The following is a 23839-nucleotide window of genomic DNA, read 5'->3' as shown; positions in this document are numbered from 1 at the left end:
GTATGAATATACTTTTGTTCAATTTTATTATCATAATTTTTTTTTTACATGCGCATAAGCAATATGTTTTGTCCATTTTCAATATGATTTCATAGGAAGTCAAAAGTAAAAAATGTCAAAATTTTGAAAAAAACTTCACACACCCTTAAAAAAGTGCTTTCTGGACCGTTTTTTGAAATTCTTTCAATTTTTTGGTCAATTACACATGTGTAAGAACTGTATGAATATACTTTCGGCCAATTTTATTATCATTTTTTTTTTTTACATGCGCAAAAGGAATATGTTTTGTCCAATTTCAATATGATTTCATAGGAAGTCAAAAGCCAAAAGTCAGAAATGTCAAAATTTTGTAAAAAACTTCACACACCCTTAAAAAAGTGCTTTCAGGACCGTTTTTTGAAATTCTTTCGATTTATTTTTGTCAATTACACATGTGTAAGAACTGTAATGAATATACTTTTGTCCAATTTTATTATCATATTTTTTAAATATTTTTTTAAAAATTGTGCATAAGGATTTTTTTTGTGGGCCAAATGCCATAAGAAATTTGACATGCTCAAAAATCTTGCAGAAATGCAAAATTGATTGGCCAGATGAACTCGGGATGGCCTGACAGTGATAGTTGTACATTTCCATCACTCGTTGTGTTGATTTTATCATGTCCATTTGGTGATGTTTTTTCACTATAGAATCATATTGCAAATGCACGTGCATTGTTGTGCAACTGGTAACCCAAAAATAAAAATATGGTTGTAAATGCATTTACCGGGACTCCTATTATCCATGCCCGCTATGGGAGTACCCTACTTCGGCCCTCTATCTATGGGGGCAGTCCTGAGTGCTTTATGGACTGTTTCAAATATTCTGATGGATACGCATTGTTGTGCAACTGGTGATTGAAAATAGGCACCTGGTAACCCTCCAAAAAATATGCTTGTAAATGCACCGGTCATTCTGATATTAATGCCCGCTATGGGAACACAGGATGGCCGGGCAGTGATAGTTGTGCCTTTCCATCACTCGTTGTGTTGATTTCATCATGTCCATTTGGTGATGTTTTTACACTATAGAATCATATTGCAAATGCACGTGAAATTTGACATGCTCAAAAATGCTAAATTGACTGGCCTGATGAACACGGGAAGGCCTGACAGTGATAGTTGCTCCTTTCCATCGCTCGTTGTGTTGATTTCATCATGTCCATTTGTTTATGTTTTCTCACTTTTGCAAAGTCACTGTGCATTTGCAATATGGTTCAATGGGCAGGTACCATCACAAATTTGTCATGCTATAAAAATCCTGCAGGAATGTGAAATTGACTGGCCCGATGAACTCGGGATGGCTGGGCAGTGATTCTGGTTCATCTCAATGGCTCGTTAGGGTTGATTTCAGAATGTCACTTTTGGTGATGGTACCTCACTGTTTAAACATATTGCAAATGGACAAGAGTCACCAGCAAGTCACCATCCATCAGTCAATTAGATATCATTCTGACACCAAACTGATACAAACTGACACTATAAACCCACTTTTTCCAACCTGTTTAGTAGCCAACTATCACATACTTCAGAGCTGGCCCAAAATTCACAACGCCTTTGGTTCAAACCATAAAAAAAACATAAAACACGTAGTTACGTTCTAGCTGCGGGTCCATTTCTTATGTTACGTGTAGGCCTAGCCGAGGCGACCCCGAATCCCGAGTTTCGGCTCGATCGGTCATTTGGTGTCCGAGCAAAACCCTAATTGGTGCTGAAAATCCACTTTTTTCCATGACTTGCTACGGGGCCCTTGAATGAGCTATCGGACAGAAACGTTGGGGTCTGTCTATATGGGCCGAGACGGTCGCAATGCACCTAGTCTTGTGTCTCTAAGACATTTCTAAATGTCGCCATTTTCGTAATGGTCAAAATGAATTGAAGTCATTGCAAATGTACGAAGCTGTTTCTCGGTCCGAGAACCGTCTAGAGCCACGTAACTCACCACGCACTATCGACCTGAGGTCTAGAACAGGATTCTAAAGTTTCGGAACTCTAGGTCTGACGGTTCTTTAAAAGTTCCAACAAGGTTAACTAATGCAGGCAGTGTATGTCTCTACGCACCCCAATGGGTCCCTACTTCCAAGCTGTGTGTATGTGTGATTTAGTTTTCCTTTGAAATTTTATGGGGAAAATGACTGATTTACAGTTCATGGGGGTTGTCTAATCACATATATGAAGTTTTGGAAATATCTGACTTTTTTAACCCCTCGAAACAGCCCAAGAGACACCAATTATGGCACTTCCGGTTGGCACAGGAAGCTATAAGTCAACACATATCTTCACTGCGGTATGCTTTTACAGAATCCTGAGTTTTAAGTCCTTACGTTAAGAATTGACTGATTTACACAGGGTTGAATGCACTATGTCTATCAAACTGCAGGCAGGGTATGGATAAACACTTTTAGGGTGATTTTGACCACTTCCGGTTGGTCCAGGAAGCTTAGAATCAACACAGGTAGACCTCATACTGGCCTGATGGACTGTTACCAAAGACAGGTTCATACGGCATTCATAACCCATATAGGCTTCAGGTTGAATTTAGGGGTGCAGGCAATGTATTCCTATGGGGAGAGAAGTCAATGCAAACTCTTTGAAGTAAACAACTTCTTTTAACTATTAAGGGTTAATGCCACACGGTCAACGTTAGGCTTGCACGGATCGGGAGGACCTTAGGAACGTACCTGAGGTCGAATTGTGCTTCTCACCCTAATGGTTCTCTCACTGTCACCCAAAAGCAAATGACGTTGTGGGGCAGGCTTAATTTTGGGCCTAATTTTCTAATGGTCGCTGCGCTCAGACCGAGCGAGCTACGGTCAAGCGGGATATCTTGTTGGACTCGGCACAACCTAGATTATGGTAATGCCATTGCCTGCTCTCTGTGTCTTTAAGCACCGCACTTTTTAACTCCATCCTTGCTGTGTGTGCGTGTGAGAGCTTTTCTTTGACATCTGCTGGGAGAAATGACTGATTTACAGTTTAGGAGGGTTATCTGGTCACACATATGAAGTCTTGGAGAGATGTGACTTTTCTAACCCTTCAAAACAGACAGTGTGACCCAATTAAAGGCACTTCCGGTTGGCACAGGAAGCTATAAGTAAACACATGTCTTGATTGACATAAACACTTACAGAATCCTGAGTTTTAAGTCTTTAAGTTAAGAATTGACTGATCTACACAGGGTTGAATGCACTATGTCTATCAAACTGCAGGCAGTGTATGGATCAACACTGATAAGGTGATTTCAACCATTTCCGGTTTAAGCACCGCACTTTGTCACTCCATCCTTGCTGTGTGTGTGTTTCTGTGTGTGTGTGTGTGAGAGAGAGCTTTTCTTTGACATCTGTTGGGAGAAATGACTGACTTACAGTTTATGGGGGTTGCCTAATCACACATATGAAGTTTTGAAAAGATCTGACCTTTTTAACCCTTGGAAACTGCCACTGTGACACCATTTAAGGCACTTCCGGTTGGCACAGGAAGCTATAAATAAACTCATATCATGATTGGGGTATGCCTTTACATAATCCTGAGTTTTAAGTCTTTACGTTAAGAACTGAGTTATTTACGGAGGGTTTAGTGAGTGTGTGTTATTTCAGAAAATCATAGAAAATCACAGAAATCTCGCAGAGCTCCGCAGCACACTTTAAAAAGATTCGTAAGAACACCCTGCAACTGGATCTGTAACCGTTGAAGGAAAAAAAACACCTATCCGTGAACATCACCAAGGTGTCGTTGTACGATTTCTCTTAAATGACGATAGATAAATGGCTGGTTCTTTTTTTATTGACACCGGAGGCTCCTTGACTTTGACGTGAAGTGGAAAAATAATTTCTCTATTTTCATTTTGGACCTTTAATCCCAGATAAATGGCCATAACTCAAAAACCGTTGAGGCCTAGACGCCATCTTGTTCGGGGCCAACTGCCCATTATGCCGCCCCTACGCTCACCGAGTTTCGGCTTCTAAATATTTTCAGTTTTCGAGATAAGGCCCCGTCGTGAATCGTGATGTTTTGTCCAATAGCAATATGATTGCTTATGCCCTCTTGTGGGAATTTCCGGGACAGCGGAAAAATGACCTAAATCTTATTATTTTTGTAAACGGAAACCGAATGTCCGACAAAGTTCATTTGATGACTTCCTGGTAGGTCCGGCCCTGCCGCTCGGCCCGACGCTGTCCGCGAATTTTACAAACGATTTCGGACGTCTAGTAAGGGACCATACATTTGCAATATGGACTTTCTCACTAACCATACAGGTACTGCCGAAATCTTCCCTTAAGGTATGTAAGTATCACTGGTGAGCTTGGCATGTGAAGCTGTGGAGACTGTGGAGAATATTTTTGCTGGCTTCTCATGCTGAAGTTCTCCTTCACTCTAACATGATATCCAATTGGTAGTTATGATCTTGTCTCATCGCTGCAACGGGCTCGGAAGAGGCAAAGGTCGAGTCATGCGTTCTCCAAAACATGACCCGCCAAGCCATGCTGCTTCACAACACCTGCTCACTTAACCCAGAAGCCAGCCGCACCAATGTGTCAGAGGAAACACTGTACAACTGACAACTGAAGTCAGCTTGCAGAATTCTGTCCCACCACAAGGAGTTGATAGAGCACGATGAGCCAAGGAAAGCACCCCGGCCAAACTCTCCCCTAACCCGAACGACACTGGGCCAATTGTGCGCCACCCTATTGGACTCCCGGTCATGACACAGCCTGGGATCGAACCCCTGTTTGTAGTGATGCCTCAGCACTGTGATGTAGTGCCTTAGACCACTGCGCCACTCGGAAGGCCCAGAGCACTAACATCTGTTGGCTTGTGAGCACTGCCGAGGCACACATGGCCTCGGCAGATTCTGGGCATAGGGGGCACTGTGGGGTCCATTAGACTGTTTGCACACCTTGTGGACCTGCAGGATGTCTCTTCCCTATAGGAGCAGAATGTCAGCATTTGGGTGGAGGGAGGATCTTGTCAGCTATTGAGTTCAACTGACAATGATGGTATGCAGCCCTGTTGGCCAGAATCTAAATGCACTTGATCAGAGTAGGGAGCGGTAGACTGGTCTTTCCATCTGCAGACTCCATAACGTAGCCATAGGCCCTTTTCCAAGCTGTCTTGGCTACTCCTGCACTGGTTTTCAAGGTGTAAGGAGCTGTCGTTCCCTGAATGTTAAACATTTCAATTAACTTTTTTCTGGCAAGTGTCATGTTACTTTGGTCATCCAAGATCGCATACATCTTCTTGAGTTCTTTGCGATGGCCATCGGGATACACACTCACCAGGCAGATCTTTGAGCGGGCTGGACTTGCCATCTATGTCTGCACCACATACTTCAGTGCGCTTGGATGTGACGGATGGGGCCTCACAGTCCTATGCCTGATAAGAGGTCGATACACAGCAGCGGAAACATATGAGATTCAACTTGAGGAACTTATTGTGGTCTTAAAACCATGGTTCTGAAGCCTCTACAATTCTTCAGTAGGTGTTGCTTGTCGTGGGGAGGACACTGGCTATCTGGTCCATCTGACTGGTTTGCCTTGTTTGCTTTCAGGGATGCATCTGATGATGTCACATTCATTTTATGTACAGAGACAGCTGTTCTTAAATTGGAGAAACATGCCTTCTCATTCTTCTGAATGGCTGTAGGGGGGGATACACCAAAAGTCCTTGAAGAAAGTGAAAGGGGGAAAGATGCACCACACTCTGTCTTGGACTTTGACCCTTGAGACATCCATTTGTCCTGAAGGTAGAAGGGCAGCTTCTTCACAATGAGCTGCACTCCTTTTGCGGTGTCAAGGTAAGCTAAGCCTGGTAGTTATCCATCTAGCTTTGCTGCATTCAGTAGAATGTCAGCGAGCTCTTGAAGCTTTTCACTATCTTTAAGTATCTTGGAAAAGTGTTCTACTTTCAGTAAGAGAGCTCTCTATGGCCTCTGTTGAACCATATGTTTTCTCCAGCCTTTCCCAGGTCATTGTAATCCCAAGTGTGGGATTCCTAATGTTCACTGATTTGATCCCGAGTGTGTGCTCATTTGTTCCTTTCCCTGGCCACTTAATAAGAAGGTCCATCCCGTCACTTGCTGTGAGCTCAAGACCGTTGATTGCGTTGGGGTTGGTGGACTTCCAGGCGTGGAAGTGCTCAGGGAGTTAATCAAACATAATAAGTCCTGAAGAAACCAGTAGATTTTTCATTGAGAAACCTGGCAAGATCAGTGGTAGTACTGTTAGGGTCATCCGTAGTATGGACTCTGTGTGATGATCTGGTGGCGAGAAAGCTGTACTGTGGTGTGTAGCCTCTCTGGTGTGGTGATGTTCCGTTGTGGATGGGTGTGCTTTTCTCTGATAAAATGCAACAGACTCATGGCTCGGTTGCTGGGTGCTGGGACATATCAGTGCTTAGGTTGACTGGTTGAGGTATGCTGTCTGGTTGAGGGTGTGGCAAACTTCTTCCTTTGTCTCAGAAAGTTTGCTGAAGGTGACTTGGAATGAAGGGTAACTTATTCTTCTGTTCTTTGGAGAACACTGGCATGGAGGGAAAGGTACTCTCTCTTTATTATGTTTGACGGCTCCTAGGTCTTCTGCCTCTGCCTCCAAGACAGCAGCCTTGGCTATAGCGACCTCAGCTTCTTTTTCCTGCTTTACAAGTGTAACTTCAAGATGGCGTCTCTCTATTTTGAAATCTATTTATCTTTGGGAGTAGGCTAATCTGGCTTTAGCTGCCTCAGCATCTTGCTCTAGCTTTGGCTGTGGCAGTACTTGCATGTGAGTTCACAGATGAGCAGGATTGCTTGCTGGAGCGAGAGGAGATGGACCCAGGGTCGATACCCTCTGCGAAATTGTTGTCAGACGGAACATCTCTATTCTTAGCAGGATCCATTGTTGTAGTGAGAACAATGGGAAGTGTCTGGCTACTGTAGTCATTTTGGCACTCTTGCAGCCGCAGATGAAACCTGGTGTGTGGTTATCGTTTCACTGTATTGTTCTCATTCTACTCCCAAGGAGTGCATGTTGAGTTAAACAGCTAGCTAAACTCTTAATGTCACTACAGTCCTCCAAGGAACTGGCAGGTGTTTTGGTAGGTTTAAAAACAGTGGCGCACAGAATGCAAAAATATTCTTAGAAATATTTAACCTCCACACAATAACAAGTCCAATAGCTCAAATGAAAGATAAACACCTTGTTCATCTACCCAGCGTGTCATATTTCTAAAATGTTTTACGGCGAAAACATGGCACATATTTATATCAAACCACCACAAAGACAGACGATATACAGCCATTTTGTCGAACAAAAGATGCAATCACAAACGCAGAATTAAAAGAAAAATAATTCACTAACCTTTTGAAAATCTTCATCAGATGACAGTAATAGGACATGTTACACAGTACATTTATGTTTTTTTCAATAATATGGCATTTATATCCATAAATCTCCGTTTACATTGACACCATGTTCAGAAAATGCACAAAAAATGTCCGGAGAAATTATAGATACCTCCGCCAGATAACAGAAATAAACATCATAAACTTTGACTAAATATACATGTTCTACATATAGTTAGAAAGATACACTGCTTCTTAATGCAACCGCTGTGCCACATTTATTTTTAACGTTACAGAATTAGTTCACTACGTAATAATCTGAGACGGCGCTCAGACGTAAGCAATATTTCTCCGCTATGTTGGAGTCAACAGAAATACAAAATTACAACATAAATATTCCCTTACCTTTGATGGTCTTCGATCAGAATGTAGTGGAAGGAGTCATACTTACCCAATACATCGTTTGGTTTCAAGTCGTGTGTCTTTGTATTAGCATATGCTACGAGTTTCAGCTGAAAGGCTACCAAAATTACTTCTGGTCCCGAACAGTTGCGCATCAAAACTTCAAAATGACATATTATATGTCGACTAAACTGGTCAAACTAAGTGCAGAATCAAGCTTTAGGATGTTTTAAACGTACAAAACAATTCTCAGTTCTACTGGACAATCTACTGACAAGCTGGAACAAAGAAAGATCTGTTCCCAACGCGCGCTCTTGCCCCCATGTATTTTCTCGCGACATCCACTCTTTCGCCTCGCAAAGGGTCAAAGCTCGCGGGATTTGCACAATTAAACGCTGTACTGAATGAGGACATCTAGTGGAAGACATAGAAAGTCTCTCCAGATCCATAGCTGGTTGGGAAGGGTGGGGCAATGACGTCAAAGTTGCCCCAACTTTTAGTACTCCAAAAATAGTTTGGGAGATTGCCTGCCCTGTGAGTTCTGCTATACTTACAAACATAATTCAATTTTTTTTAGAAACGTCAGAGTGTTTTCTATTCAATACTAATAATAATATGCATATGTTAGCATTTGGGACTGAGTAGGAGGCAGTTCACTCTGGGAACGATATTCATCCAAAAGTGAAAAAAATCCCAAAGAAGATTTATCTGTACCAATTCAGTTTGATGGAAACACACCTCTGGTGGGAAAATGTGCATATTATTTTTAGAATAGTCGCACGGAAATTTGCCGCCAAATGGATGGTAACCTAGCTACTGAGATCACAAATAAAAGAAAAATGACTGCCAAATAAATTTGTCATCACAAGGCATCAATCAGATTGTCCTTCATTAGATCTATAGAAGAGCTTAGGGGATAACATATCTACCTGCTGTCTGTGATGGTTCTGGTGATGAAACGGAGGTACTGGTAGATATCCACACTATGATGAATCTTCAGAATGTCCTCTTCTGTGTATTTGAAGAGCGCCAATGCATAGCGAAATATCACCTGTAAAAATATGTGATAAAATATTATGTCCATTAAGTAGTATTGTTTCTTGCTACTATGACAATAGTGAATGTGTACAGGATAGTCAAGGTCATTTGTAAAGTGACTATGCATAGATAATAAACAGTGAGTAGCAGCAGTGTAAAAACAAAGGAGGGGGGTTTCAATGTAAATAGTCCAGGTGGCCATTTTATTAATTGTTCAGCAGTCTTATGGCTTGGGGGTAGAAGCTGTTAAGTAGCCTTTTAGACCTAGACTTGGTCGCTCCGGTACCGCTTGCTGTGCGTTAGCAGAGAGAACAGTCTATGATTTGGGTGACTGGAGTCATTGACATTTTTTTGGGGCCTTCCCCTGACACCGCCTAGTATATAGGTCCTGGATGTCAGGAAGCTTGACCCCAGTGAATTACATAATCCTTTTTGTTTTTTGGATATAAGTGCTTCCTTTATTACTGATAAATAAACTAAACACTTGAGTAAATGAGGGATACAAAGTATATTGAAAGCAGGTGTGGTTCCAAAGTGAAGCAATTAAAACATCCCATCATGTATAAAAATGCCCAGTTGCCCATTATTTTGCCTACCATAGCTAGAAGAGATCTTAGTGACTTTGAAAGAGGGGTCTCAAAGGAGCATAGGGGGTTTAAAGTGTGTGTGTGTGTGTGTGTGTGTGTGTGTGTGTGTGTGTGTGTGTGTGTGTGTGTGTGTGTGTGTGTGTGTGTGTGTGTGTGTGTGTGTGTGTGTGTGTGTGTGTGTGTGTGTGTGTGTGTGTGTGTGTGTGTGTGTGTGTCAGTCACCAGATCTCAACCCAATTAAACACATGGGAGATTTTGGAGTGGCACCTGAGACAGCGTTTTTCCCCATTATCAACAAAACACCAAACTATGGAATTTATCGTGGAAGAATGGAGTCGCATCCCTCAAATAGAGTTCCAGTTGTAGAATCTCTGCCAAGACACATTGAAACGGTTCTGATGGCTTGTGGTGACCCAATGCCATATTAAGACACTTTATGTCCGTGTTTCCTTTAGTTTGGCAGTTGCCTGTATATTTAAATCACTTATTGTCATTTCTCAGTACTACCATAGAGACCCATTCTGGAAATATGTCTAAAACACCAAACAACCACTCTCATCCGACTATTATTGCAATGGTATTCCTCTCCTAAGAATTTGTCTCAATTACCTTTATGAAAAGTAACTTTAATATGGTGCAATCCACATATCAAAACGTCAATATCACTGAAATATACGTCCAAAACCTGTCATCTGTAACCTGTAGCCTAAAAACCCTAACCCCTTCCTCAAGCCCCATTGACCTTGGTGCCCTCGTACAGGAAGGCGTCCCAAATTCTGAGCAGGACGTCACTGGTCAGCCTCTCCACAAACACAGCTAGGAACCAGTCGGAGGTGACCAGGGACACGTCCACTCCATGACAGTGGAAATGGGCTGTTAGTCTCGGCATCTTCTCTGCCATGAAGTCCTTGAGCACGCGCTGCTCCACCTGAGATTAAGACACAAGATGGGTTAAACAAACCTTTCTGTCCCACCACAGTCTAAACCCAGTTCACGCTCCTTATTAGTGGGTGAACAACCAACACAGGGTTCTACACTAACTTTTTCCACTGGTGGCACCAGAACATTATTTGGTCACACCAATTTTGCTATATATTTTTGTAGTCCTGCATTCCATACAGAACCAGGCTAATAATTTAAATGAGCATGCCCTTGTGTTCTTACATTGATTTGGATAGATTTACTGTAACAGCAAAGAAAATAGTTAAAATAAAGTGCAAAATGTATTTTTTGCCATGTTCTTTTCTGCAAAATCCTTTAGAGGGCAGAATAAAAAATAAAATAAAGATTATTGATACCAAAACGATACCATGACAAAAAATATATATACTGTATAATATAGCGGAGGACTGATTTTCATTTTTTCTCTCTCAAAATCACACTTTTTAAAATAGGAAACAACAAAATTGGATGTTCCAAGTCCACCACAATGTTTAAACTACATCTGGAGACCATTTTTTAGGTCTGGGAAAAAAAATCACTTTTTTTGTATGTAGTTACCCTTTAATTCAGGTGAGAACCAGCCAGACAGTTTGGTTTTCTGCGTTTCTGCCCACTTGTGATGGAGTTTTAAAAACAAAACGGGCACTGGATTGATGCAAATAATCATGATTCTGCTACTTTGTAGTTACCTTTTAATTGACTTTCCATCTACCCAAAAACAGTGGTAGTGGTAAAAGAATAATGCATTTTTTAATAGGCCTACCCAATAGCATTATGCATTGACATTCACATCATTTTTTACATTCTAAAATATGACAGAATAATGTGGGCATTAACTGGCTAAATAGACAGCATGCTCCCGACACAAACACACTAATGAAGTCTGTCCATGTGTAGCTAGTCAGTCTCGACATTTGAGATGTTGAAGAGTTAAGCCGGGTGCACATTACACGACTACTGATTCCAAGATGGCATAGCAGTAGGACGTCTGTTTGTCTTGTCCCCATCCGTCCCATGTATATATACTTTTCTTCGTATATATTTTTTATATTTCCGTCTACGGACTGATCCTTCTCTCCTCCTTCTCGCCTCATCCAATGTGGTACCGATCTGCTATTGTTTACACTTGTTGTTTACACTAGAACCTATTGTTTACACTAGAACCGGAACCCCCATCAGAAGCTAGCCAGCTAACTAGCTACTAGCCAGTTAACCACTTTTAGTGGTCATCACGATTAACTCGGACATCAGCCAGCCTTAGCCCGGGCAATTCCTGCCAGTCAGCACAGGCGATATCAACCCAGGTCTAAACTCCACTCGCCGTGTTTGGAGGAAGAAGGATGAGTACAACCCCAAGAACACCATCCCAACCGTGAAGCATGGAGGTGGAAACATCATTCTTTGGAGATGCTTTTCTGCAAAGGGGACAGGACGACTGCACCGTATTGAGGGGAGGATGGATGGGGCCATGTATCGCGAGATCTTGGCCAACAACCTCCTTCTCTCAGTAAGAGCATTGAAGATGGGTCATGGCTGGGTCTTCCAGCATGACAACGACCCAAAACACACAGCCAGGGCAACTAAGGAGTGGCTCTGTAAGAAGCATCTCAAGGCCCTGGAGTGGCCTAGCCAGTCTCCAGGCCTAAACCCAATAGAAAATCTTTGGAGGGAGCTGAAAGTCCGTATTGCGACAGCCCCGAAACCCGAAGGATCTGGAGAAGGTCTGTATAGAGGAGTGGGCCAAAATCCCTGCTGCAGTGTGTGCAAACCTGGCCAAGAACTACAGGACACGTATGATCTCTGTAATTGCAAACAAAGGTTTCTGTACCAAATATTAAATTCTGCTTTTCTGACGTATCAAATACTTATGTCATGCAATAAAATGCTAATTAATTACTTAAAAATCATACCATGTGATTTTCTGGATTTTTGTTTTAGATTCCGTCTCTCACAGTTGAAGTGTACCTATGATAAAACATTACAGACCACTCCCATTCTCCAGGCACTCTAATTTGTTGACTTCTGTAACCGTAAAAGCCTTGGTTTCATGAATGTTAACATTAGAGCCTACTCCCTAAGTTTGTTTCATTCACTGCTTTAGCACACTCCGCCAACCTGGATGTCCTAGCCATGTCTGAATCCTAGATTAGGAAGGCCACGAAAAATCCTGAAATTTCCATCCCTAACTATAACATTTTTTGACAAGATAGAACTGCCAAAGGGGGCGGAGTTGTAATTTACTGCAGAGATAGCCTGCAGAGTTCTGTCATACTATCCAGGTCTGTACCCAAACAATTCAAGCTTCTATGTTTTAAAACCCACCTTTCCAGAAAAAAGTCTGTCACTGTTGCCGCTTGTTACAGACGCCCTTCAGCCCCCAGCTGTGCCCTGGACACCATATGTGAATTGATTGTCCCCATCTATCTTCAGAGTTCGTACTGTTAGGTGACCTAAACTGGAACATGCTTAACACCCCAGCCGTCCTACAATCTAAGCTAGATGCCCTCAATCTCATACAAATTATCAAGGAACCTACTAGGTACAACCCTAAATCCATAGCCATGGGCATCGTCTTAGATATCATCCTGACCAACTTGCCCTCTAAATACACCTGTCTACAACCAGGATCTCAGCGATCATTGCCTCATTTTCTGTGTGCGAAATAGGGCCGAGATCAAACAACCACCCCTCTTCACTGTCAAATGCTCCCTAAAAAAACACTTCAGCGAGCAGGCCTTTCTAGTCGACCTGGCCCTGGTATCCTGGAAGGAATTAGACCTCATCCCGTCAGGATTCCTGGTTGCTCTTTCAAAGAGCATTCCCCACCATCTTAAATAAGCGTGCGCCATTACAAAAATGTAGAACTAAGAACAGATATAGCCCTTCGTTCACCCCAGACTTGACTGCCCTTGACCAGCACAAAAACATCCTGTGGCGTTCTGCATTAACATCGAAAAGCCCCCGCGATATGCACATTTTCAGGGTAGTCAGGAACCAATATACTCACTCTGTTAGGAAAGCTAAGCTTTTTCAAAACATACATTTTCATCCTGTAGCACTAATTCCAAAAAGTTTTGGGACACTGTAAAGTCCATGGAAAATAAGAGCACCTCCTCCCAGCTGCCCACTGCCCTGAGGAGAGGAAACATTGTCACCACCGATAAATCTACGAAAATCGATAATTTCAATTAGCATTTTTCTATGGCTGGCCATGCTTTCCACCTGGCTACCCCTACCCTGGCCAACATCTCAGCACCCCCCGCAGCAAGGTTCTAAATGATATCATAACCGCCATCGATAAAAGACAGTACTATGCAGCCGTCTTCATTGACCTGGCCAAGGCTTTCGACTCTGTCAATCACTGCATTCTTATCGGCAGACTCAATTGCCTTGGCTTCTCAAATGACTGCTTCGCCTGGTTCACCAACTACTTCTCAGCCAGAGTTCAGTGTGTCAAATCGGAGGGGCTGTTGTCCGGACCTCTGGCAGTTTCTATGGGGGTGCCACGGGGTTTAATTCTCAGGCCGAGTCTTTTCTCTGTATATATCAGTGATGTCGCTCTTGGTGCTGGTGATTCTCTGATCCACCTCTTCACAGACGACACCATTCTGTATACATCTGGCCCTTCTTTGGACACTGTGCTAACAAACCTCCAAACGAGCTTCAATGCCATATAACAGTCCTTCCGTGGCCTCCAACTGCTTTTAAATGCAAGTAAAACTAAGTGCATGCTCTTCAACCGATCGCTGCCCGCACCCTCCTGCCCGACTAGCATCACTACTCTGGACGGTTCTGACTTAGAATACATGGACAACTACAAATACCTAGGTGTCTGGTTAGATGGTAAACTCTCCTTCCAGACTCACATTAAGCATCTCCAATCCGAAATTAAATATAGAATCCGCTTCCTATTTCGCAAACAAAACCTCCTTCACTCATGCTGCCAATCAAACCCTCGTAAAACTGACTATCCTACCAATCCTCGACTTCGGTGATGTCATTTACAAAATAGCCTCCAACGTTCTACTCAGCAAACTGGATGTAGTCTATCACAATGCCATCGGTTTTGTCACCAAAGCCCCATATACTACCAACCGATGGGACCTGTATGCTCTCGTTTGCTGGACCTCACTACATATTCCTCGCCAAACCCACTGGCTCCAGGTCATCTATAAGTCTATGCTAGGTAAAGCCCCGCCTTATCTGAGCTCACTGGTCACATAGCGGCAACCACCTGTAGCACGCGCTCCAGCAGGTATATATCACTGGTCATCCCCAAAGCCAAAACTTATTTTGGCCGCCTTTCCTTCCAGTTCTCTGCTGCCAATGACTGGAATGAATTGCAAAAATCACTGAGTCTGGAGTCTTATATCTCCCTCCCTAACTTTTAAGCATCAGCTGTCAGAGCACCGTATCGATCACTGTACCTGTACAATACCAATCTGTAAATAGCACACCCAACTACCTCACCCCCATATTGTTACTTATCCTCTTGCTCTTTTGCACCCCAGTATCTATACGTGCACTTCATCATCTGCACATCTATCACTCCAGTGTTAATGCTAAATTGTAATTATTTCGTGTCCATGGGCTATTTATTGCATTTCCTCCCTACTCTTCTACATTTGCACACACTGTACATAGATTTCTATTGTGTTATTGACTGTACGTTTGTTTATGTGTAACTCTGTGTTGTTGTTTAAGTCGCACTGCTTTGCTTTAACTTGGGCAGGTTGCAGTTGTAAATGAGAACTTGTTCTCTACTGGCCTACCTGGTTAAATAAAGGTGAAATAAAAAATTTAAAACAACTTTCAAAATTGCTGAGCCTCTCACATTAAACCACAACCTTTCCTGTAGTTTTTTTGTCTTTCCAACGTAGTGGTGCGCACACTTAACGATGTGGCACAGACGGGGGTCACACACTACAAGATTCTTCACTTCGTGAGGATTGTCGATACCACACTGTCTAGCAAAAACAATGATGTGATTAGATTTAACATACTGTAGCTACAACAAACTGCAAGCTTATAAACGTTTTCAGTCAGACATTCGCGCTTGCCATAGAGTTGAAATGTCTACCCAACATTTTGAATTTAATAACATTGCTTGTTTAAATCAGAGCTGGAACTATTTGACACTTTGGCTTGGGTTAAAGGCAAGTACAAATGCATACTAGTAGTCATCGCTCCTGCTTGAGAGTCTCCTGGGTGATGAAAAACAATGTCATCTCACTTGCTTCTTCTCTGGCGAGCTCTCAAAAGCTATTGCTAATCACCATTTGTTAGGAATTTTATGAATAAATTACTAAACAATATCCCCATTATAAATAGAACTGTAACTAAGTAAACTAATACTCTGTTTTGTTATATCTGATTAACAATATGTATTCATAAGTGAGGGATTGTGGAGCCTGAAAAAGGGGGCAATTCAAATTAAATAAATACTATTCCAGCCAGTTTGGAGAAGATTGGAAGTGTTGTTGTTTTTTTAAGTAAGCAGAAAGGGTAATTAACCTATGGTTGAACCGACTCAACTTAGCACTGGAATGTTCAGATAAAGACTGTTTTCTTAGGTTTTCCGTTAACTGGAACTGTCAGCTAAGTGGTGAGGGGTCAAGAGTTAATTCAGTTATATTATGTGTCGTGTGTGTGCTAGTAGGTCGGAATGAACTTTTAAACCTGCTTTGTCTTGGTCGAGAAGAGGAGATTCATTCTAGAACCAATGACGTCATATTTTGTATATAAACTGTTGTTCGTGAATAAATACTATTATCTATTTTTGATAAGACTGGTCTCCGTCTATTCTATGCAAATAAGAATCTTACAAATTCTCATAAAATAGACTAAGTGAATTCAATTAAAGAAAACATATTGGAATAATGAAATTATATCAACACCATTCTGAAAACTTGTTGTTGTACATCTCACACTAAAAGAGCTTTGCAGATTTTGATCCAAGTATCGGGAGGTCAGGGACTGCTCTAAGACGAGATCCGTAGGCCTTCGATTACGTCTCTGATGCACTCACACTAGGCAAGCGATGGTGACGGCCGTGTGTCCTGAGTAGGCAACGACATGGGGATTTTGTTTCCGATCTCTGTTTGGAACAGCGAAATCGGGGCCAAAATCTGTAGTGTACTGTTTCATGTTTTTAAAATGAGAAAGTGACAAAGGTTTATTTGTAGTGGAATGCTTTGTATGGAAAACCAAGTTGAAGCCAACATTCAATGTCATCTAGCTCATAATAATGAACTGGGAAACAAACAATAGCGCCTGCATTTCTCATAAAAATGGATCATAAATAAAATCACGGAACTAACTTGACCAGGTAAATTGTTTTCACTGGCACCCTTGTGACTGATAAAAAATGTAAAGTCAAACATCCCAAAATGACAGATTTGGTAACAGTATCGAACCCTGAACCAATGCTTGAATTTTTATGCTTCACTAGCTGCTCCATTCGAGTGTTTTTTGTTGTTTTTCTTTTTTTTACATTAAAGTACATTACAAGTACATTGATGGATATCCACCCACATTGCAACTTCAGCAAAACATATATTAAAAACTATCAAAGGAATCGTTTCACATACCTGAGATGCTGTTAGAGTCTTGCCATAGAAGTCCTGAGGCATGATGGTCTCGACAATGGCCACCAGACACCAGAAAGCATCTTCCTCGCTCTGCAACACTAGCAAGGCCATTGCAGCCAATCTGACAGAAAAAAAGAAGGCAGATAAAGCAATAACAAGACAAGCAATACAGTTACTGTGTCCGAATACACATACTCGCATACAACATACTTAAACTGCATGTTATGTACCTATCGTCGCATAATATTTAGAACGTACTGTTTAGTAAAAAGTATGCAGTATGCCACGGCTCCTGACTGGCTGAGTAGGTGGGGTGGGGCCGAGTGCGGGTGGATTTTCCAAATTCAACAGACACTAACCAGCCTGACAATAGCTCATTTCCAATTCTATTGATTTCTCTATTCTCGGAATAGAATAGGAATGGAGTTATCGGCCTACTCAGGTTGGTTATAAGCAGACTACCAAATTCGAGCTATAGCCCATATAAACCATCTATCCTATTTAAAAAGCACTGAAGATAGAAACAGATCATTTGGTTCCATTTTAACATACAGTATTTTTTAGTGAAACAAAAGTGCTGTAACATAAATACATTAAATTAAATAGCCTAGTACACACACCAAAACGTATCAAAATGTTTAAATCGAAAGGGTATTGCGCAGCAAAACGTGGACAGAACCACTGTACAGCAACATAATAAACTAAAGCACTGATCATTGGGAACAAGATCAGAATGACTGCTAAGGCTTGATCCATAAATTAAATAATTCAATAGGTAGCTTACAAAACTATAACAATTGTCACGAATATTACCGAAGGTGACTCCCCTTCTTGTTCGGGTGGCGCTCGGCGGTCATCGTCGCCGGTCTACTAGCTATCGCCGATCCGTTCGTTTAGTTTTGTCTAATTGGTAGCACCTGTTTCTAGTTTGATTGTTAGGATAGGGTATATATAGTCTGTTTAGCCCGCTTCTGTTTCGTGCGGGCTTGTTCGTCTGTTTTGTTGGTTGAGTGTATTTTGTTGATTTTTGGGTTACACGCTGTCCGGTTATATTTCTGTTCATTTGTATTTTCACTTTGTATATGTATTGTTTCGGGACATTAAAGCGTGTTGTTTTTCCCACATCTTTGCTCTCTGCGCCTGACTCCACACCTCTTCACTCCTAACTGTGACAGAAGCCCGCACGCGATATGGAGTCAGCAGGAGCAGCGACCACTCCTCTTCCCACTATGGAGGAGAGAGTCCAACATCACACATCCATCCTCCATCGCCTAGGATCAGCGATGGAACGGATGATGGAGAGGATGGATCGTTGGGAGAGGAATGGTTTCCCTACTACTCCACCGACCCTCCCACCAGCAACTCTACCATCTGCCCCATCTGGATCCGGTTCCAGCGCTCTGCTCATGACGCCTCCGAGGAAATACGATGGAACAGCGACAGAGTGCCAGGGATTCCTGCTGCAATTAGACCTCTACCTGTCCACCGTTCGACCGGCCCCCTCAGAGGAGGAGAGAGTAGGGGTCCTCATCACCTGCCTGTCTGGTAGAGCCCTGGAGTGGGCTAATGCGGTCTGGAACGGGCCCGACTCGGCAAGAGACAACTACTCTGAGTTCATCCGCCGTTTCAGGGCCGTGTTCGATCACCCTCCAGAGGGTCGTGCGGCAGGTGAGAGATTGTTCCATCTGAGACAGGGGAAGAGGAGCGCGCAGGACTTCGCGCTGGAGTTCCGGACCTTGGCTGCGGGAGCAGGGTGGAACGACAGGGCCCTGATAGACCATTACAGGTGTAGCCTGAGAGAGGACGTCCGTAGGGAGCTGGCCTGTCGGGATACTACACTTGGCCTGGATGGACTGATAGACCTGTCGATCCGGTTGGACCATCTGCTAGCTGCTCGTGGACGTTCTGAAAGGGTCTTGTCAGTTCTACCTCCTGATCCTCCTGCCCCTATTCCGATGGAGTTAGGAGGTACCTCATCAAGGGAGATCGGAGGAGGAAGCTCCTCCTGTACCAGTTGTGGCCGGAGAGGGCACACGTCTGGTCGGTGCTGGAGGAATTCATCTGGGAATCATGAGGGCAGGCAGAATACTCATCGGTCACCCCAGGTGAGTAAGCACCACACTCTCCCAGAGTTTCCTGTTGGTCACATGTTTCTATTAATTTGTTTCCTAAATTATTCTCCTTCTTTCCAGCATAAGGCACTGGTAGATTCAGGCGCAGCTGGAAACTTTATAGATCGCGGACTCGCTCAGAGGTTGAGGATTCCGTTAGTTAAAGTAAACCCCCCTTTTCCCATGCACTCTTTAGATAGTCGACCATTAGGGTCAGGGCTGGTGAAGAAAGCCACAATTTCGTTGGAGATGATTACGCAGGGGAATCACAAGGAGCGAATTAGTTTGTTCCTTATCGATTCACCTGCGTTTCCAGTTATTCTGGGGATTCCCTGGTTGGCTATTCATAATCCTACGATTTCGTGGAAACAGGGAACTCTACAGGGGTGGTCTGATGAGTGTTCAGGCAGGTGTGTAGGGGTTTCCATCGGTGCTACAACGGTGGAGAGTCCAGACCAGGTTTCCACCGTGCGCATTCCAGCTGAGTATGATGATTTGGCTATCGTTTTCAGTAAAAAGAAAGCGACCCAATTACCACCCCATAGGCAGGGGGATTGCGTGATAAATCTCCAGGTTAACGCTGCACTTCCCAGGAGTCATGTGTATCCTTTGTCTCAGGAGGAGAAGGTGGCTATGGAAAATTATATCACCGAGGCTCTGGGACAGGGGTACATTCGGCCCTCCATGTCACCTGTCTCTTCGAGTTTCTTTTTTTGTGAAGAAAAAAGATGGTGGTTTGCGTCCGTGTATTGATTATAGAGGTCTTAAATTCCATCACAGTGGGTTTTAGTTACCCACTACCTCTCATTGCTACGGTAGTGGAATCATTTCACGGAGCGCAGTTCTTCACTAAACTGGATCTCAGGAGTGCTTATAATTTGGTGCGTATTCAGAAGGGAGATGAGTGGAAAACTGCATTTAGTACTACGTCGGGCCATTATGAGTATCGCGTCATGCCATACGGTTTAAAGAATGCTCCAGCTATATTTCAATCCTTCATGGATGAAATACTCAGAGACCTGCACGGACAGGGTGTAGTGGTTTATATTGACGATATTTTGATCTACTCCGCTACACGCACTGCGCATGTATCTCTTGTGCGTAAAGTTCTTAGACGACTGCTGGAGCATGACCTGTATGTGAAGGCGGAGAAATGTGAGTTTTTCAAACAATCAGTTTCCTTCCTGGGTTATCGTATTTCTAGCTCTGGTTTGGTAATGGAGGGTGATCACGTTAAGGCCGTGCGTAATTGGCCGACTCCGACCACGGTAAAGGAGGTGCAGCGGTTCTTGGGATTTGCCAATTACTACCGGAGGTTTATCCGGGGTTTTGGTCAGATAGCTGCCCCTATTACCTCACTGCTGAAGGGGGAACCGGTGCGTTTACAGTGGTCAGCAGAGGTGAACGGAGCTTTTCATAAGTTGAAGGCGATGTTTACTAAAGCGCCGGTGTTGGCACATCCGGACCCTTCTTTGGCGTTTATAGTAGAGGTGGACGCATCCGAGGCTGGGGTTGGAGCTGTGCTCTCACAGCGTTCGGGTGTGCCACCGAAGCTCCGCCCCTGTGCTTTTTTTTCTAAGAAGCTCGGGCCAGCGGAGCGGAATTATGATGTGGGGGATAGGGAGTTGTTGGCTAATTATGATGTGGGGGATAGTGTTGTTGGCTCAACACTAAGGCTGACGCGCTGTCAAGACTTTACGACACTGAGAACAGGTCCATCGATCCTACTCCCATCATTCCGGCAGCTAAGCTGGTGGCACCGGTAGTATGGGATGTGGACGCGGACATCGAGCGGGCACTAAGGGGGGAACCTACGCCTCCACAGTGTCCGGAGGGTCGTAGGTACGTGCCGCTGGCTGTTCGTGATCAATTGATTCGATGGGCTCATTGTCTACCCTCGTCGGGTCACCCAGGTGTTTATAGGACCGTGAGAGGTCTTGAGAGGAAGTACTGGTGGCCCACTTTGAGGAGGGATGTGCGATTCTATGTTTCCTCCTGTTCGGTGTGCGCCCAGAGTAAGGCTCCTAGACACCTGCCAAGAGGTAAATTACAACCTCTTCCCATTCCACAACGGCCGTGGACCCATCTTTCGGTGGATTTTCTTACTGACCTTCCCCCCTCTCAGGGTAACACTACTATCCTGGTCGTTGTGGATCGGTTCTCTAAGTCCTGCAGTCTTATCCCATTGCCCGGTCTCCCTACGGCCCTACAGACTGCGGAAGCTCTTTTCACCCATGTCTTCCGGCACTACGGGGTGCCCGAGGATATAGTTTCTGATCGGGGCCCCCAATTTATCTCCCGTGTTTGGAGAGCATTTATGGAACGTCTGGGGGTCTCGGTCAGCCTTACCTCAGGGTATCACCCGGAGAGTAATGGTCAGGTGGAGAGAGTCAACCAGGAGGTGGGTAGGTTTCTGCGGTCGTATTGCCAGGACCGGCCAGGCGAGTGGGCACGATATATTCCCTGGGCAGAAATAGCCCAGAATTCACTAAGCCACTCTTCTACCAACATGTCACCATTTGAGTGCGTGTTGGGGTACCAGCCGGTCTTGGCACCGTGGCATCAGAGCCAGACTGAGGCTCCTGCGGTGGAGGAGTGGGTACAGCGCTCTAAGGAGACCTGGAGGGCAGTCCAGGAGTCATTACGCCAAGCTAGTATAAGGCAGAAGAAGAGCGCTGACCGTCACCGCAGTGAGGCCCCCGTGTTTGCACCTGGGGACAGGGTCTGGCTCTCGACCCGTAACCTGCCTCTCCACTTGCCCTGCCGGAAGCTGGGTCCGCAGTGTATAGGGCCATTTAAAGTCCTGAGGAGAATAAATGAGGTTTGTTATCGATTATCACTTCCTTCGTATTATCGTATTAACCCCTCATTTCATGTGTCTCTTCTCAGGCCGGTGGTAGCTGGTCCCATGCAGGAGATTGAGGTACCGGAGGTTCCTCCACCCCCTCTGGACATCGAGGGGTCCCCGGCGTACAAGATACGAGCTATTCTGGACTCGAGACGCCGGGTGAGAGGCTTGCAGTACCTCGTCGACTGGGAGGGGTACGGTCCGGAGGAGAGGTGCTGGGTTCCGGCGAGGGATATTCTAGACCCATCCATGTTGAGTGAATTTCATCGCCTCCGCCCGGATCGCCCAGCGCCTCGGCCTCCGGGTCGTCCCCGAGGCCGACGTCGGCGCGCTGCGGGAGCTGCGTGTCAGGAGGGGGGTACTGTCACGAATATTACCGAAGGTGACTCCCCTTCTTGTTCGGGTGGCGCTCGGCGGTCGTCGTCGCCGGTCTACTAGCTATCGCCGATCCGTTGTTCTGTGTTCGTTTAGTTTTGTCTAATTGGTAGCACCTGTTTCTAGTTTGATTGTTAGGATAGGGTATATATAGTCTGTTTAGCCCGCTTCTGTTTCGTGCGGGCTTGTTCGTCTGTTTTGTTGGTTGAGTGTATTTTGTTGATTTTTGGGTTACACGCTGTCCGGTTATATTTCTGTTCATTTGTATTTTCACTTTGTATATGTATTGTTTCGGGACATTAAAGCGTGTTGTTTTTCCCACATCTTTGCTCTCTGCGCCTGACTCCACACCTCTTCACTCCTAACTGTGACAACAATCCATATGTTCAAATCAAAAGGCATGGCTAACATGACATCAATAATGCATCCATATCCCGAGTCCTGGTGCCGACACACTCACAAATCGAAAGATGTTCAGTATTTTGTTTAAAGGCTCCGACGAAGGCCAAGACAACAAGAAACAGTTTTCAATGAGAAAACAGAAATCCACTTTGGGTAAAAATACTTCTTATTTCAAAGATGTAGCTTACGATAAAATAATTGTGATCATTTTAAGGAGGACAAAAACTACTTAGGTAACATTTGAACACCACTGCAGAAGCTTCGCTTCCCAGTGAAGTAACCTAGGGCCTAGGTTACCTAGGAACTAGAGCCTATCACTTGCCGCCGATCTATTCCAATGCATTGTGGAAAAGTGTGCATCAAATTCTACTAAATAAAGAGCCATACTCGATGTTCAAAAATTCACATACTATAAAACATTATATTTTTGCTTACTGAGAATTTATCATGCACAATTTTCATTGTTTCCATGTATTGGTTGATTTCGGTGTGAAATTAACCGAAATTAGTATGGCATCTGGGCATTTAAACTATACTTCAAAAGGCTACTATTTAGGATGGAAGTATGGGTATTCGGGCACGGTCAATGCCTCCTCAGAGTGAGTACAAACCCAAAATTGTATCCCATATACATTAAGTTTCCATCCACAGTTTTTATGGGAGTAAAGTCATGCCATATATTTTTAATAAATCACGGTACAATTTTATGAATACAGTTTGTTTGTTCGACATGGTAGGATCTTTTTGGAACTGGAAGTGCCTTTATGCGTAAATATTGATATAATAACCATCATTTCAAAGTTAACTTGGTGTCAAGTGAGGGTATGGTGAAGTAAGTTATGATGAACTTCACAGGGTGGTGAAAGTGCATGGTGATGATTCTGATAAATATTGAGGGGCTTATTCTGCTGACATGATGATCAATGCTTGACTGCAGTTTGACAAAAATATTCTCGCTATTATCCATAATAATCTCATCATGTAGACTAGCCTACCTGCACTGTGTATGCAAGTTGTTGGCTAGACTGCACATGACAAGACCAGAGTTGGCACATTTGCTATTCAACGCAACAGTTTGTGACAAAACTAGTTGAAAATGTGTTGGAAACACATTGAAAGTCACCAACCAAGTCCATTTGGTGGAAACACACAACTGAATGGGAAAATGCACATATTTTCTTTAAGCAG

At 43.7% G+C, this 23839-nt stretch overlaps 1 protein-coding gene across 2 annotated transcripts in view; it reads right to left on the bottom strand.

Moving 5' to 3' along the window:
- The window catches only part of LOC124013405 (TBC1 domain family member 2A-like), a 55574-nt gene that overhangs the window by 20186 nt on the left and 11549 nt on the right, over positions 1-23839 (bottom strand). For both annotated transcript variants that reach the window (XM_046327743.1, XM_046327744.1), the window contains exons 10-12: positions 16916-17036; positions 10126-10311; positions 8688-8809 (exon numbers count right to left, since the gene is read on the bottom strand). In XM_046327743.1, the coding sequence (XP_046183699.1) occupies positions 8688-8809; positions 10126-10311; positions 16916-17036 (429 nt within the window). The remainder of the gene's footprint in view (positions 1-8687; positions 8810-10125; positions 10312-16915; positions 17037-23839) is intronic.

The sequence above is a fragment of the Oncorhynchus gorbuscha genome, linkage group LG24, assembly GCF_021184085.1.
Source record: "Oncorhynchus gorbuscha isolate QuinsamMale2020 ecotype Even-year linkage group LG24, OgorEven_v1.0, whole genome shotgun sequence".
Classification (NCBI taxonomy): domain Eukaryota; kingdom Metazoa; phylum Chordata; class Actinopteri; order Salmoniformes; family Salmonidae; genus Oncorhynchus; species Oncorhynchus gorbuscha.
Note: the sequence above shows the minus strand (reverse complement) of the source record. Positions and strands in the feature narration are given on the sequence as shown.